The 16,526-nt window shown below is 38.5% G+C and overlaps 1 protein-coding gene across 1 annotated transcript in view; it reads left to right on the forward strand.

The window, feature by feature from the left end:
* GFM1 (G elongation factor, mitochondrial 1) overlaps nucleotides 1–16,526 on the forward strand; it is a 94,967-nt gene that overhangs the window by 15,125 nt on the left and 63,316 nt on the right. Inside the window, exons 5-8 of the mRNA XM_006861775.1 lie at nucleotides 3,795–3,911; nucleotides 6,222–6,372; nucleotides 10,873–11,030; nucleotides 11,931–12,015. Of these exons, the coding sequence (XP_006861837.1) occupies nucleotides 3,795–3,911; nucleotides 6,222–6,372; nucleotides 10,873–11,030; nucleotides 11,931–12,015 (511 nt within the window). The remainder of the gene's footprint in view (nucleotides 1–3,794; nucleotides 3,912–6,221; nucleotides 6,373–10,872; nucleotides 11,031–11,930; nucleotides 12,016–16,526) is intronic.

The following is a 16,526-nucleotide window of genomic DNA, read 5'->3' on the forward strand; positions in this document are numbered from 1 at the left end:
TTTGTTGAGTGTTTTTATCAGGAATGGATGTTGGATTTTGTCAAATGCCTTTTCTGCATTAATTGATATGATCATGTGGTTTTTGTCTTTTTTCTTATTTATATGGTGGATAATGTTGATTGTTTTTCTTAGGTTGAACCTTCCTTGCATCCCTGATATGATGAATCCCACTTGATCATGATGTGTTGCTGGTTTCTTTTTGATGTGTTGCTGGTTTCTGTGGCTAGGACTTTGTTGAGAATTTTTGCATCTATGTTCATGAGGGATATTGGTCTATAATTTTCTTTCTTAGTGACGTCCTTCCCTGGATTTGGTATGAGAGTTATGCTTACTTCATAAAATGTTATTAGGAAGTTTTCCATCCTCCTCTGTTGTCTGGAATAATTTGAGTAGAATTGGTGACAGCTCTTCCCTGAATGTTTGGTAGAACTCACCAGTGAAGCCATCTGGGCCTGGAGTTTTTGTGGTTGGGAGTCTTTTGATGACCTGATCAGTTTCTTCTTTTGTTATGGATCTGTTCAAGGTTTTCTACTTTACTGTGTGTAAGCTTAGGTAGATCATGTTTATCTAAAAATGTATCCATCTCTTCTAAGTTTTCCCATTTGTTGGAGTACAACTCTTCATAGTATTCTGGTATTTTCCTTTTGCTTTCCTTCGGTTCCGTTGTGACATCGCCCATGTGGTTTCTAATGTGTGTTATTTGTATCTTTTCCCTCTTTTCTTTTGTTAGGTCTGTCAGTTTTGTTAATCCTTTCAAAGAACCAGCTTCTTGTCCTGTTGATTCTTTCTATAGTTTTTCTGTTTTCTATCTCATTTATTTCTACTCTAGTCTTTATTATTTCTTTTCTTCTGGTGGTTGTAGGTTCCCTCTGTTGGTCTGTTTCTAATTGTAGATGCTGTGTTAATGTGTTAATTTTCGTTTCTTCTTCTTTTTGGATGTGTGCATTAATTGCAATACATTGTTCTCTCAGCTCTGCTTTTACTGTGTCCCAGAGATCTTGATATGTTGTTTCTAGGAACTTTGTGAATTCCCATTTAATTTCTTCTACTACCCAGTTGCTTTTCAGTAGGGTGTTATTCAGTTTCCATGTATTTGACTTGATTTCCTTGGTCTTCCTATTGTTGATTTCTAATTTGATAGCATTGTGGTCTGAGAAGATGCTTTGAAGTCTTTTGATTTTTGTAAATTTATGGAGATTTGTTTTGTGGCCTAAAACATGGTCTATTCTGGAGAATGTTCCATGTGTACTGGAAAAGAATATGTATTGTGCAGTTGTTGGATTGAATGCTCTGTACACATCTATGAGGTCCAGTTGGCTGATTCTGTTGTTTAGCTCTTCTGTGTCTTTGTCAAGTTTCTTTCTGGTTGTTCTATCCATTTTTGAAAGCGGTGTATTAAAATCACCCACTATTGTTGTAGATTCATGTATTTCTTTCTTCAAATCTATTAGAGTTTACTTTATATATTTTGGAGCTCTTTCATTGGGAGCATAGATACTTATTATGGTTATGTCATCTTGTTCAATTGTCCCTTTAATCATGAGATAATGCCTATCTTTATTTTGCTGGGTTTTGCCTTTAAGTTTATTTTATCAGAAATTAGTACTGCTACTCCTGTTTGTTTTTTATTACAATTAGCTTGGTATATTTTTTCCATCCTTTGATTTTAATCTGTTTTTGTCTCTGTGTGTGAGATGTGTCTCTTGCAGACAGCATATTGAAGGATCTTGTTTTCTTATCCATTCTGCCACTCTCCGTCTCTTAACAGGTGCATTTAATTCGTTTATATTTTGTGTAATTATTGATGTTGTTGTTGTTGTTGTTAAGTGCCATCGAGTCGGTTCCGACCCATAGCGACCCTGTACAGGGATTCCGAGGGTGTAAATCTTTACAGGAGTAGAAAGCCTCATATTTCTCCAGCGGAGCGGCTGGTAGTTTCGAACTGCTGACCTTAAGGTTCATAACCCAATTCGTAACCACTACGCTACCAGAGCTCCTTTCGTATGGATTAATTGCTGCCATTATATTTGTTTTTTTTGTGGTGTTGCTGCTTTCTTTGTTTTGTGTGTCTTCGTTTTTTGAATTCATGCTTTTTGTGTTCTTTCTTGTGAGTTTCCTCATAGTTTTAACATTTCCATGGTCTTCTTGGATTTTCATTGTTTTGGTATGTTGTGAAGCGTTAGTTTTCTTTGAGGTTGCCTTATAGTCCACTAACTTTTCTCTCCATTTAGTGCAGTCTATTTTGTCTTGTAATCTACCTGATTTTCTCACCATCTGGGTCTCTTTCTATGTGTTTACCACCTTTTACATTGTAATTGTTTTGATCATAGACTGACCTCCCAGATTCTCTGAGTTTGTTCTTATAGTTTTGTTATGTTCTCAACTCATCCTTCTGTCGATTTAATTCTGGGAGGTGCTGTCACGTATGTCAATCTCTGGTTGTTGTCTGTTCTTGTTGGTTCTCGGTCCGCAGTACTTGATTCTTTTTTTTTTTTATTGCACTCCCCTTTATCTGTTTTCTTTTTTGTAACTTCCATTTAACAGATGTAAGGATTTCTGAATCTAGCCTCCATATCACAATTTTTCTGTTATATTTTCTTTTTTCTTATACTGTTCTGGGTAATAGGAGAATTCTTGAGATCAGATATTCTAATATGATATGCATTTGCATCCCTTCTGTTATTTTGTTGTTGTTGTTAAGTACCATGGAGTGGGTTCCAACTCATAGTGACCCTGCACAGGGTTTCTGAGGCTGTTATTTAGGCATTTACATTTTGTTCTCAGCAAATATTTAATCTCTATAAACTTTTTTTTGGTGACATCTTTTATTAATAGAGACAGTTGTTTCTCAAATCCTTTAAATTTTTTTTTTTTTCCTCCAGTAACTCTTTCTTTGGAGTTTAGCACAATGTCTTGAGTTCATGACTTTCTTTCAAGCTGTTGATTTTTTTCAGGTATTTGGCGTGTCTTAGGAATTGATCCGTAGTTACAGATCAGGGTCTAGAGTCTAGACTAGCCTCTGGTAAGTAGAGCATGTATTTCTCAGGTGTGAAATAGTCCTGCCAGTGAGAGCATTTTCCTTTCCGTGGCTGTGCTGGGGTGAGAGAGAATGCTGGGACAGCCTGTTGATAAGTGTCTGGCTCTATCTCCCTCTCTAAGTGTTTTCCTATAGAAATGCCCTCCTCAGATTGCTGTACTCTGCTTTGCTAGAGTTGCTGCTCTAAAACTGAGAGGTGGGCTCAGTTATCCCACCATCCTTTCATTTCCTGGTTAACTACTCACTGACTTGATTTCCTACCCATTCTGGCTCCAGTCTGGGTATTTTGGGGATCTGATAGAATAACACCTTGGAGGTTCTTTTGTTTTTAAAATGGGACCCTGGTGGCATTGTGGCTAAGCGCTGGACTGCTAACCAAATTGTCACTGGTTCGAACCCACCAGTTGTTCTTCAAGGGGAATATGTAGTGGTCGCTTCTGTAAAGATTACAGCTTTGGAAACCCTATGGAGCAATTCTACTGTACTCTGTAGGATTGCTTTGAATCAGAATTGACTCAATGGCTACTGGTTTGTTGTTTGTTTTTTGGGGTTTTTTTTTTTTGGTTGTGGCTTCCTAAACTCCATTGAGTTTGACTGTCATCTATTTCCCTCTTCCCTGTATCTTCTGCTACGCTGATAGCACCCCTCTGGTTCTGTAGCATCTAGTAGTGATGGATTTTTTTATGCTACTTTGTCATTTCTAAGGGGGCTTTGGGATGGAAAAAAAAGAGTTAAATGTGTATTTTTATTTTTTTAGGTCCAAGCTAAATCATAATGCAGCATTTGTGCAGATACCCATTGGTTTGGAGAATGATTTTAAAGGTATTATAGATCTTATTGAGGAACGAGCTATCTATTTTGATGGAGAATTTGGGTAAGTTAAAAAGAAACAACCAAAAAATTATTGTAGTCTTAGGTTTTAAAAAACATCAATATGAAGGAATATGAAGAGTTTTTAAGTTACAAAGTAAGCATCTTTTTAAAACATTTGTTTGTTTATTCGGCAAATTTTTATGGGACAGCTACTGTGTCTTGGGTATTACGATAAAACTTGGGAAGAAAATCAGGATTGTGGATTGTAAGTATCTGCTCTAGTTATCTCTTAGGATTTTGAAGATAAATAGGTTAAAATGTGAGACCAGTTAAAATTGTACCAGTGTGATAGGGGCTGTAAACCTTTTGTTGTCAGGTCACTTCTGACTCACCAAGAACCTACATCTCAATGCATGAGAATGGGTCTTAGTGGTTCTCAGGCTGGGATCCTCACAGAAGGAGACTGCCAAATCTATCAACTGCCAGCCCTTCAGTCCACAGCCAAGTGCCTAGCAGCTGTGCCACCAAAAGTTCCTTATAGCTAGGATTGGCCTAGGAATTCAAATTTCTAGAAAGCTACTTTGTTGTAGATGTTGTTGCTTGCTGTTGAGTCGAATTTGACTCCTAGCGACCTGTGGAGCAGCTGGTGAGTTTGAACTACTGACCCTGCAGTTCAAACCAAACTTATGGTTGAGTGCTTATCCTCAGGTGCCACATACTATGTATATTATTCAGCTCTTACAGGAGTGAAGAATTGGGTTCAAAATTCAATAACCTTTTTCTACTATAAAATACTGTATCATTTTCAAAATTTAATTGAATTAGTAGGGTTTTTTAATTACTGAAAATTGAATGGAGTCAGTTCTCTAATCTTACTCTGTAGGAACTATGAAGTTCTGGTGAATAAAATTATGGTTAATAGAATTTTCAAGAGCTTTGGAGTCAGACATTGCCTTTGAATCCTCATTTTCCCATTTACAGTCCCTGAGAGGGATATCATATGTAAAGTCAAGGGACAGTAAAAAAGAGGAAGACCTGAAATGAGGTTGACTGACCCAGTGATTACCACAATGGGCTGAAACATAAAATAGTGAGGATGGTGCAGGACCAGGCAGTGTTTCATTGTGTTGTTCTTAGGGTCACTATGAGTTGGAACTGACTCGATGGCTCCTAACAGCAGCACCCTTGAGCAAGTTACTTTACCTGTTTGAGTTAGTTTCCTCATCTGAAAATGCAGATAATAGAAGCTCCCTCTTGTGATGTGAAGTTGAAGTTAAATAACTTATCAAATGTTCTGTTTAGTGGTGATTACACAATGAATATTCAAGTGAATTCTCTTATTACTACTTTGCCAATTTTCAAATAATTGTTATTGTTGTTGTTGTTAAGTGCTGTCGAGTTGGTTCCAGAGGAGCAACTGGAGGGTTTGAACTGTTGACCTTGTGATTTGCAGTCCAGTGCTGATTGTACAGCACCACATAATGCTGTTAGCTACACTGAAAATGAAAATACAGGAGCTCTGGTAGTGTAGTGGTTAGGAGGCTGCTACTCTCAAGGTCAGCAGTTCGAAACTACCAGCTGTTCCACAGGAGAAAGATGAGGCTTTCTGTTCATTTACAGCCTCAGAAACCCTATGCATGTTCGCTGTGAGTTAGAACTGACTCAACGGCACACCACCACTGAAAATAATTTTTATCTTGATTTAGTTGACGCTTTGTCTAATCATAGCTCTGAACTTATAAGCACTGTAGTTACTCATTTCAAATAGCTAGAATAAAGATAAACTAGTTTGTAATGAATAGAAAAGGATTTTGTATTACATCTTTTATCAATATTTTCTGTAAAACTTGACCTACAGAAAAAGCAGAATGTGACATCTGTTACAAAACTGGGGATGTTTGTTCTCATCATAGTGACATGTTTTCATTTTGTCCATTATTCTGTTTAGATTTTTAAAATATATATTAGTGTTATGTTATTTCTATTTTAATGCAAATATATGAGAGCGCGCGCTTTCTTTTTCTTTTTTTTTTTTTAAGCTTTTATTTTGAGTTGAGTGATTGTTTACGTGGGAGAACAGAACATCGGTTTTGCACTCATCCTATCATATTTTGTTTCATTGCAGTGATTGCAATCCCCTCAATGCATCATCATTAAACAGTATTTGCTTCGGTTCTCTCTGGTTTATCGTCTTTTTTTGATGTGCATAAAAGCACTCAGGAATATATAATCATTTAAACAACCAAAGGGCACATCCAGAGCTCTTCTTTAACGTAAAAAATTTATAGTTATTATTCTGTTTTTTAAATTGGTGCCTTACAGGTTTAATTGAATATTCCTGAAGAACCAAAATTAAAATTTCTTATCTCAGTCAGGTTGTTCGATACGGTGAAATTCCAGCAGAATTGAGGGCAATGGCAGCTGACCACCGGCAGGAGCTGATTGAATGTGTTGCCAATTCTGATGAGCAACTTGGTGAGCTGTTTCTGGAAGAAAAGATCCCATCAGTTTCTGATATAAAGGCAAGTGCTCTCCAAAGAAGTCTTCTGTTAATAAGAAAATGATTTCTATAAATGGGAGAGGGGGCACGATACTTTTATACATGGACTTTATCAATGTCTTTATCTTAGTCAAATAATTTGAAAATAATTTGTTTCTTTCAAAAACACTTGACATGGCATACCTTTTTTTTTAAACTAGTGAGTTGTATCAGTTTTAAAATGGGAAAGGAGTCGTAGCTTGTTCTAAGACAAAACCAAAACTTCTTGGGGTATATCCATATTAGAAAGAAAAGGAAGGTAAATATAGAAATGGTACAATAGTAAGCCAGGTTAACAGACGAGACTGCTAATGTTTGCAGACTAAATATTGCTGCTTATACTTTTACAGTATTTGGAAAGCTTTTTGATTCCTTTATTGATTCTTTAGCTCTTTTAAACAAAAAGGGAAGAAAGAGGTCCTAGCTAAAACCACTACTCATTTTGCTGAGCTGCTTAAAACACTTAGCAGAGGACAGATAAGTAATTATTGTAGGTAAGACAGTTCCCTCATGGCATTTTAGTGTCTTCAGACTGGGGTTCTTTAGCATCCCCAGAGGCCTTACCCCAGCTCCCTGTTGAGTAATGCACACTATATAGGAAGATACAGGTTTGACCTTAAGTAAAATCTGGCCTAAAGAAATGAGAGTCCTGAGAATTTAGCCTTCTCAATGCGGTCATTTTTACACTATTAACTGAAGAAAAATGGGTGCCCTTTAAAGATTTTTTAAGATTGTTGTTGTTAAGTGTCATGGAGTCGGTTCCATAGCATCCCTCCCTGTATAGGGTTTCCAAGGAGTGGCTGGTGAGTTTGAAGTACCTAGCTTGCAGTTCAAACTGACCTTGTTGTGCTTATCCTACAATTCTACACTAGGACCCCTTTTTAAGAAAGAGCCAAGTCAAGACTGTAAGGTGGATGCCTAACGATTCCCCTTCAAAACCACATAATTGCCCTTGTTTGATGAGAGGAATGAGCAGGAGCATTTTTTTTTTTTAAAGCTTTTTATTGTGAATTGAATGATAATTTACATGGAAGAACACTGGTTTTGTGCTCATCCTATCATATTTTGTTTCATGGCAATGATTACAATACCCTCCACGAATCATCATTCAACAGTATTTGTTTCTATTCCCTCTGGGTTGTTTTTTTTTTTTGGATGTACACAAAAACACTCAGGAATATATAATCATTTAAACAACCCAAGCACATTCTGCAAGCCTGCCTCCTGGCTACCAGCACACACCCTTTCTCTTTCCGTGAGTCCTCAGCTGCTCCATCTCTCCATGTTCTCATCTCTGCCTCCATCTCTGGTGTCGCTGCCTCCCTGGATAGGGTCCCACATTCTGCTCATGCTCTTCTCCCTTGATAAGTCCTAGGGTCCTCGGTTCCTGGAATGTAAGATTAATTACTCCCCCTTTATATTACAAACTTCTACCTTTATAATTGTGACAGCTGCAGTTAGTCGTGGTAGCAGTTACTATTGAATCATAAGAATCTTATCCCCATCTCCTTTTACCAGACCTGTCTAGAAAAGATGAAAACTATTCAGTGGGACTTCTACCTTCCCCAGCACACTCTGAAACTAAACTCCCTCTTGAAAACTTGTAAGCTAGCCATTTCGTGCCTTTATAGCCCTGCATTTTAGGTAGCCCATGTCTGAGTTGCCTGTCCCTATCAGCCCTGTGTACAGAGGGGATAGGTTTGATCTTCATGAACAGGAGTATTTTCATGGCGGACAAGGACTCTCTAGTAAAGCTTTGCTGGATATTTTTCTGCTAAAACTTCTGTTAATTTTCTCAAAAAACTCTCATAGTCAAATGTTATCACTCTTTGGCCCTTTAGAAAGTCAACAAGCCAAAATGCCTTGTTGTTAAGTGCTTTCGCGTCGATTCCAACCCATAGCAACCCTGTGTAGGGTTTTCAAAGAGCAGCTGGTGAGCTTTGGGCATTCCACAAAACTTATCATGACCCTTGCTTTTGCTTGGACTGGACTGCTTCCACTTATTGATAGCCTTTGCTATTTTGTCTTCAGGACCACACTGGCAAATCCGTGTTTCATCTCTTATTACAGTTCTTCCAAGAAATGCTCCAGGACCATGATCCCACTTGTTTAATTCCCATTGAAAGCTCTGCCCTTGTCTGCGTCGACTGGGCACAACATTTTTAGCACCCATTGAGCAGAAAGGTTGCTCAACTTTGCTCAGTTCATTCTGAATTGTGTAAGTGGAACTAGCTGAGATGTCTGTGGTGTTGGCTGTTGTTTCTGTTGTCAATTGTCAGTCCTTTTCAGTGAGGGTAGCAACAAAGTTACCTTTTCCCTCACAAATTAATGTGGGTGGTCTGTTGCTGTGAGCTTCATCTTCAGCATCATCCCATCCCTTTTAAAAATAAGTTTTCTATTGGTAAATTGCCAATTTCTTTGGGTATTGTCCCCATAAACTTTCCGCAGAGCATCAGTTTTCACCATTCTTCCACGCAAAGCGCACCATAAATTTTATTTTTGGTCTTGCTTCAGTTTTAGCAAAATTTGTGTTACTCTGAAAGGAACTCTTTTCAAATTGATTCCTTAGCCTTCTTAGTGCCTCAGACTAGATCCTGTTCAAACCTGCGATAACAAGTTAATGCAAACTTAATTTTATGTAAAAAACTATTGGTAATCCATGCACATTTTTTCATAATGTGCATTTTTCCATGTGAAATTTTTGAAGACTTCTCATATTTATTTACCTGCCTCTTAAGGTCTGCTATTCTGTGCATATAAAGTAAGCGTGGTGTCATTCCTAGGAAGGAATGAGAAGTAAGATGTGACCAGATGTCCTACAGTAGCCTAAGTGGTTAGTGACTCAACCATTTCTGGTTCCTACCAACAATAGAAACAATAATCATTTCAATAGTAATTGCTTTCTGCTTATGCTTGGTTTTCCTTTTTGTCTTCCGTTTCATTGTGCTTAGCTGTTATCCTACCTTTCAGTGTGGTAGTATTTAGAAATGATGATTTTAAATGTTTTGCTTCAAGCTTTTTAGGGTGTCGCTAGTACTGTGTTTCTGCATGAGGACTGACAAATACTTGTATGCAGGTTCTGTGTTTCTGTTGTAGCAAGTTGTGACCCCAGCACTGCTGTCAGCCTCTTCCAGCTGCTGCAACTAAAGGTTCACTGTTTACTCTATGAGGCCCACCAACCAGCAAGGCCACACGATGCAGTGCAGCAGAGACACATCAATAGGTGGGAGGCGTAGTTGAGGAAAGACATTCTGTTGTTAAGTGCCGTCTAGTCAGTTTTGACTCATAGCCACCCTGTATAGGATTTCCAGGGAGCAGCTGCTGGGTTTGATTCACCAGTCTTGTGGTTTGCAGTCCAATGCTTATCCTTCCAGCTCCATACTGGGACTCAGAGGAAGAACATGGTGAGGGTAGTGGTTGTATGTGCCAGGGAGTCGGTTCCGACTCATAGCATCCCTATATAGGGTTTCCGAGACTGCGACTCTTTACAAGAGCAGAAAGCCTCATCTTTCTCCTGTGGGGCTGCTGGTAGATTCGAACTGCTGACCTTGTGGTTAGCAGCCTAACTTGTAACCACTATACTACCAGAGTTCGAGGAAGGATCTAGAGATCATTAATTCTGAGCTTGTTACTATTTGTGACCCTTAATTTGTGGGTGATTTGTACTGCTTGACTTCTGGTATGTGTATTCTTTAAAAAAGGAAAGAAAAAAAAATGCGTTTCAATGGATAAAACTTTTATGTAGCATAAACATTTAAAAAGTATAGGGAGGTGCACAATAAGACATTTCCCACCTGATCTCCCATATACTCAGTTTTCGACCTCCCACCTAAAACAGCTTGCCAGTTAATAGTTTCTTGTGTATCTTTCTAACGAATTCTTTACATATACAAGAGCACTTAAAAGTTTGTAGAAAAATGTAATTGAAAGATGAAACCCTTGGCATATTAGTTTTTGTACAAATTCACACAATCATTAGCATACAGTTTTTTTTTTTTGCTTTCTATGTGTATATATAAGGACCTCTGGGAGCGTAGTTGTTACAAATCGGGCTGTGAACTGAAAGGTCAGCAGTTCGAAACTACCAGCTGTTCCACGGGAGAAAGATGACGCTTTCTGCTCCCGTAAAGATTTACAGCCTTGGAAACCCTGTACAGGGTCGTTATGAGTCGGAACCGACTCCACAGCACATAACAATAACAGTGTGTATATATGTATTTTTTTTCTTGCCAGTTGAGCATTATTTATATTTCAAGACTGGTGAAAGCAGTTATGCTAGAAGTTGCTTCTTAGTCCTAAGAAACGAAATTGTGTGCATGTGTTTGGTTTTCAGTTATAAGACAACTGATTTTAGTCTCTACTAGGGCCAGCACTCCAGGGAATATCAGTTGTTTTATTTATTAGATGGTTGATAATTAATTGAAGCACGAAAATGTAATTTTTGAGATTAAGTTGCTAATTTGCTTTTATTTTGTTTTTTTAGCTTGCAATCCGAAGAGCTACTTTAAATAGATCTTTCACTCCTGTCTTTATGGGAAGTGCCTTGAAGAACAAAGGAGTTCAGCCTCTTTTAGATGCTGTTTTAGAATATCTCCCAAATCCATCAGAAGTCCAGAATTTTGCTGTTCTTAATCAGGAGGAGTAAGTCTTGAAGATTCTTTTACATTTGTATTTACTTATTTTATAAAGGAACTTAGGAGTGGTTCTTCTAGTTATGCTGTGTGTGGGGAGTTTTTATTTTTCTTCCCAGTCCTGGTGTGACTCTGTGAGTTAATGCGCTGAACTGCAAGGTCAATTTGAACCTTAAGGTCGGTGGTTCAAGCTCCACAGAAACCCTATACAGGATTACTGTGGGTTGGAACTTGACGGCCCTTAACAAGAACAACAACAGTCTATACAAATTATTGTTTTCATTTTGGTAACAAATTTGGCATAAGAAGGTATTCATTATACAGTACTAGTTGCTATATTATATGTTATGTACAAATTTTAAAAGTTTTAATTTGTGTTATTATCTATCGAGGTTTCCATCATTAGAAAATTTTCTCATTTGCAATCAACTATTGTAGTAAATAGAAAAAAAAAAGCTTTATAGACAAATGTGTTTGACTCTTACTATTTTTCTTTTTATAACAGACCGTTTCTGTGGTTTTCTGTTTACTCTGTGCCTGTCACTATCTAGTAGCAGAGCCCAGAGAATTCATTATTGATCTCTTTCAGTGAAATTTTACTTGCATAATGTCAAAAATATTTAGGACATGTTTATGAGATCAAAAAATTAAGCATGTAAAGGAGCTTTGGTAGCGTTGTGGTTGCAAATCAGGCTGCAAACTTCAAGGTCAGCAGTTTGAAACTACCAGCTGCTCCATGGGAGGAAGATGAGGCTTTCTGCTCCTGTAAAGATTTACAGCCTCAGAAACCCTGTACAGTCGGAACTGACTCCATGGCACATAACCACCACGACCACCTTTTGATGACATAAATTAATGTAAAAGAGATCAAATATTGCATCTCATTTGTTTATATTTCATTTTTTTAAAGTGACTCAAAAGAGAAAACCAAAATTTTGATGAACTCCAAAAGAGACAACTCCCACCGATTCGTCGGCCTGGCTTTTAAACTGGAGGTAGGCTGCTTTTATAAAATATTTAGCTACTATAAGCAGACGTTTGGTTTTTTTTAAACTTTTATTCCAAAGGACTCTGTGCTATAATGAAAGGTTTGTATAATAGTAGGAAAAGTGAAAGAACAGATAAAGAATTCCTAAGAAAATACACTAAGATGACAGTTCCTTATTATTAGGTGCTTATCTTCCCAGTCTCTTCTCTTTGTAGTTTTAAAGTATGAATAATTTACACAAACCACACTACCTGTATTCATGGGCCTTGTTCTTTTTACTTAATATTATAGGAGATATGGTCCATGTTTTTATAAATAGCATAACCATTTTAATTGACATAGTGTTCCATCAAGTAGAGATAGCATTACTATATCATAGTGTACCCAAAGTTTTCATAATTGGTGACATGTAAATTGTTTCCAGGTTATCACATTATAAATAATATCAGGTCCACTTCTAAACATTTTGTCTAAGGACCTAATAAAAGGCAGTGTGTTATTTATGTTCACTTCACTTTGCTCTTGTCTTTGCTTATGAAAGTGAAATCTTATAATTAATATATATATATATATATGTTTATGTTTTATTGTGTTTTGTGTGATAGTCTACATGGGGGAACATTAGTTTTACATTCATTCCATCATACATCGTCTAATTGCCATGCATCATCACCCAACCAAAGGGTATACCCTGCAATCCTGCCCTCCCTCCCCTCATGGTCCTCAGCACACAGCCCCTCTCCCTCTCCGGATCCCTAGTCCCCAGCCATTCCATCTCTTCACGTCATCCTCTCTGTCTCAGTCTCTGGCCTCACTGCTCCTCTGGGTGGGGTCCCGCTCTCCGCTCTGCTCCATTGATGGTCCCAGGGCCTTCTGCGCCTAGACTGAAAGGTTAATCACTCCCCTCCTTGCTATAAAATGTCCACCTTTACATTTCCAGTCCTCACAATCAGTCCTGGTAAAAATTATTCACCCTTGCTTCCCAAGGAACCCATCTGCATTTCTTTTCATCTGCCCTTCCTAGATACGTCGGATACTACTCACTGGACACTCTACCATCCTCCCCGCCCTGTGGATCTAGGTTCCCTCTTGAAGCTTGGAAGCCAGTCACTTCTTGCCTTTGTATCCCTTCTCCCCTTTTGGTTGGTCAGTGTTTAAGATGGCCATCCCAATTTACTCTTTGTGTGGAGGGGGTAGGAATAATTCTTGGAGGAGGGATTTATTTCCTCTTTTGGACTGCTGCATTTATATGTGGATGTCCAGTTTATCAAATTGTATCAGATGACACTTTTTTCCTCTTCTTTCTTCATCGGGTTGAGCTCTGTTCGTCCCCTCATTGGAGTCATGGCAAGTAGGTATCATCTGCAGGTGTGGGTGTTCCTGCGTCTGTCCGCCCTCTCCTTATCAGTTGGTTACTTCGGTCTCCACTGTAGTCCTCTGTGGATGTGTCACTGACTCTGAGTCCATGAGTCCCCAGGTCTTGCCTCACTTTTGGCCGACCAGGTCTCCACTCAGGCTCACCATATTCTGCTGAACGATGCAGGGCTTAGCTCGCTGCTTCTTTGATGTTCTTCGGTTACTTCTCTTTATGGGTGACGTGTGTGGTCGCCAATCAGAACGCGTTTTCCCCTTGCATCTTAGTCTTGGGGGAGGATTTGCACTGAGAGGACCCAACCACTTGCCTTGGTGTCTCCTGGGCAGACAGACAGCTTGTTTGTTCTTGTGGTAACAGTTGGACTGCCCTTGTTGTTTTGTACTTTTCCTGTAGGTCCTTCTTTCAAGAAGTGTCTTCTGGTTTTCTGGCTGCTCCAGGCTGGTCTGCTTGTCCTTTCAAGAGGAAAGTTTCCCTTCTCTGATGGTCTGGATGTGGTTCAGGCTTTCTTCTATAAGTCTTATGTAATGCAGAGGCTCCTCATGAAACCTCCTTCACTAGATACATTGTAGCCCCATTTTAGGTATTCCAATTAGTGATAGGCAGAACACGGACTTACAAGCTTTCTGTGGTGATATTTCTGGCTATTCCTTTTCCTCTCCCTCCAGTGATTGTTTTATATTATAATGCTTAGAAAACCAAGGTTCAAAAGTCAGCCAAGTATCTCAACATTATTCCCCCCTTTTCCCCATTCCAACCCTGTCCCAGTCTCTGGATCCCAGAGCCCTGTTGTTCCAAGGCTGTGCCTACATCGGTTTTAACCTCTGTCCCATTTAGCTCATTCATACCTGCCTAATTGTTCTCCCATCTGCCTTGTTCTTCCGTTCCCCTCTCCTTACTTGTATATTGCCCCCCTCCCCAATACCCAAATTATCCTGTGTCTATTCCCTGCCCTGTGCTCCACCTTTCCCTCCCACCATTATTCCTACCCCTAGCAACCTGCTAAGAATCCACTTTAGTGGATTAGTATGGGTTCTTTTTAGTCTTTTACATTAGTTGTCCTATGCAGTATTTTTCCGTTATGGATTAGTTTGGTTAAATTGAGGTACATTCTTACAGTGGAACATTATTCAGATTTAATATTGAAATGATTTTAATTTTTTTTGTATTGTATTAAAATATTTATCACCCAATTTGCCATTTTAAACTATGTTGTTAAGTGCCGTCGAGTTGGTTCCAACTCATAGTGATCCTGTATAGGGTTTCAGAGGAACAGTTGGTGGGTTTGAACCGCCAACCTTGTAATTCTCAGTCCAGTGCTGAACCTGTAGGAGTCCATTTTAAAGTGTACAGTGATATTCATGATAGTACATTTATACATTTGTGCAACCATCACCATGTCTTTGTAAAACTGTTTAATTGCCTCAAACAGTAACTCAGTGAAAGCATTAACTCCACATTTCGACAGCTCTGTGTTGTTTGGTGCTGTTGAGTTGGCTCCAACTCCTAATGGTGTTCCTGTATACAACAGAACAAAACACTGCCCAGGCCTGCCACCCTCATGATTGTTAACGTTTGAGCCCATTGTTGTTGCCAGTGGGTCAGTCCATCTCATTGGAGATCTTCCTATTTTTTGCTGACCCTCCACTTTACCAACCATGATGTCCTCCAGGGACGGATCCCTCCTGATAACATGTCTGAAGTATAAGAGACAGTGTCTCACCATCCTGTCTTCTAAGGAGTATTTGGCTGTGCTTCTTCCAGCACAGATTTGTTTGTTCTTCTGGCAGTCCGTAGTACTTTTAATATTCTTCTCCAACACCATAATCCAAATACATCGATTCTTCTCTGGTCCTCCTTCTTCGTTCAACTTTCACATACATATGAGGCAATTGAAAATACCATGATTTGCGGTCAGTGAACCTTAGTCCTCAAACTGATGTATTTGTTCTTTAACACTTTAAAGAGATCTTGTATTTTGCCCATTGCAAAATGTCGTTTGATTTCCTGACTGCTGCTTTCATGAACGTTGACTGTAGATCCAAGCAAAGTGAAGTTTTTGACAACTTCAGTGCTTTCTCCATTTATTATGATATTTATTTGTCCAGTTGTAACAATTTTTTGTTTCTTTACAATGAGGTGCAATTCTAAAGCCTGTAGTCTTTGCTCTTCATCAGTTAACTATTTTAAGCCCTTTTTACTGTCAGGAAGCAAGGTTGTACCATCTGTATATGCCAGTTGTTATTGAGTTTTCCTCCAATCTTGATGCCACATTCTTCTTCATATAATCTAGCCTCTTGAATTATTTGCTTAGATTAAATAAGTATTATGACAGTATAAAACCCTGGCACACAACTTTCCTGATTTTAAACTTCAGTATCACCTTTAACAACTGCCGCTTGGTCTGTGTATATATTCCTTATGAGCACAATTTAATGATCTGGGATACTCATTATTTGCAATGTTATCTATAGTTTTAGTCAGTAAAGTACAAGTAAATGTCTTTCAGTTATTTTCTTCTGTCAGCCAAGATAAATCTTGACATCAACAATGATATCCCTAGTTCTGCATCCTCTTCTGAATCTGACTTGAATTTTTGACAATTCTCTGTCAGTGAGCTGTTGCAACCATTTTTGAAATAATCTTCAGCAAATTTTACTTGTATTTGGTATTAATGATATTGTTAAATGATTTCCATATTGCATTGGGGCACCTTTTGTTGGAATAGGCACAAATATGGATCTCTTCCAATTGGTTGGCCAAGTAGCTGTCTTCCAAATTTCTTAGCACAGATGAGTGAGTACCTCCAGTGCTGTATCAATTTGTTGAAAAATTTCAATTTGTATTCCATCACTTGGAGCCTTGTTTTTCGCCAGTGCCTACAGTGCAACTTCAACTTCTTCCTTCAGTACCATCGGTTCTTAATCATATGCTACCTCTTAAAATGGTTGGACAATGACCTTTTCTTTTTGGAACAGTGACTCTGTATTCATTCCATCTTTTCTTGCTTCTGCATCATTCATTATTTTGATCAAGACTTGTTCAGTATTGCAAGATGTTGTTGTTGTTGTTGTCAGGTGCCATCGAGTTGGAACCGACTCATAGCGACCCCATGCACAGCAGAACGAAACAATGTCCAATCCTGG

The sequence above is a fragment of the Chrysochloris asiatica genome, unplaced genomic scaffold, assembly GCF_000296735.1.
Source record: "Chrysochloris asiatica unplaced genomic scaffold, ChrAsi1.0 scaffold00043, whole genome shotgun sequence".
NCBI lineage: Eukaryota > Metazoa > Chordata > Mammalia > Afrosoricida > Chrysochloridae > Chrysochloris > Chrysochloris asiatica.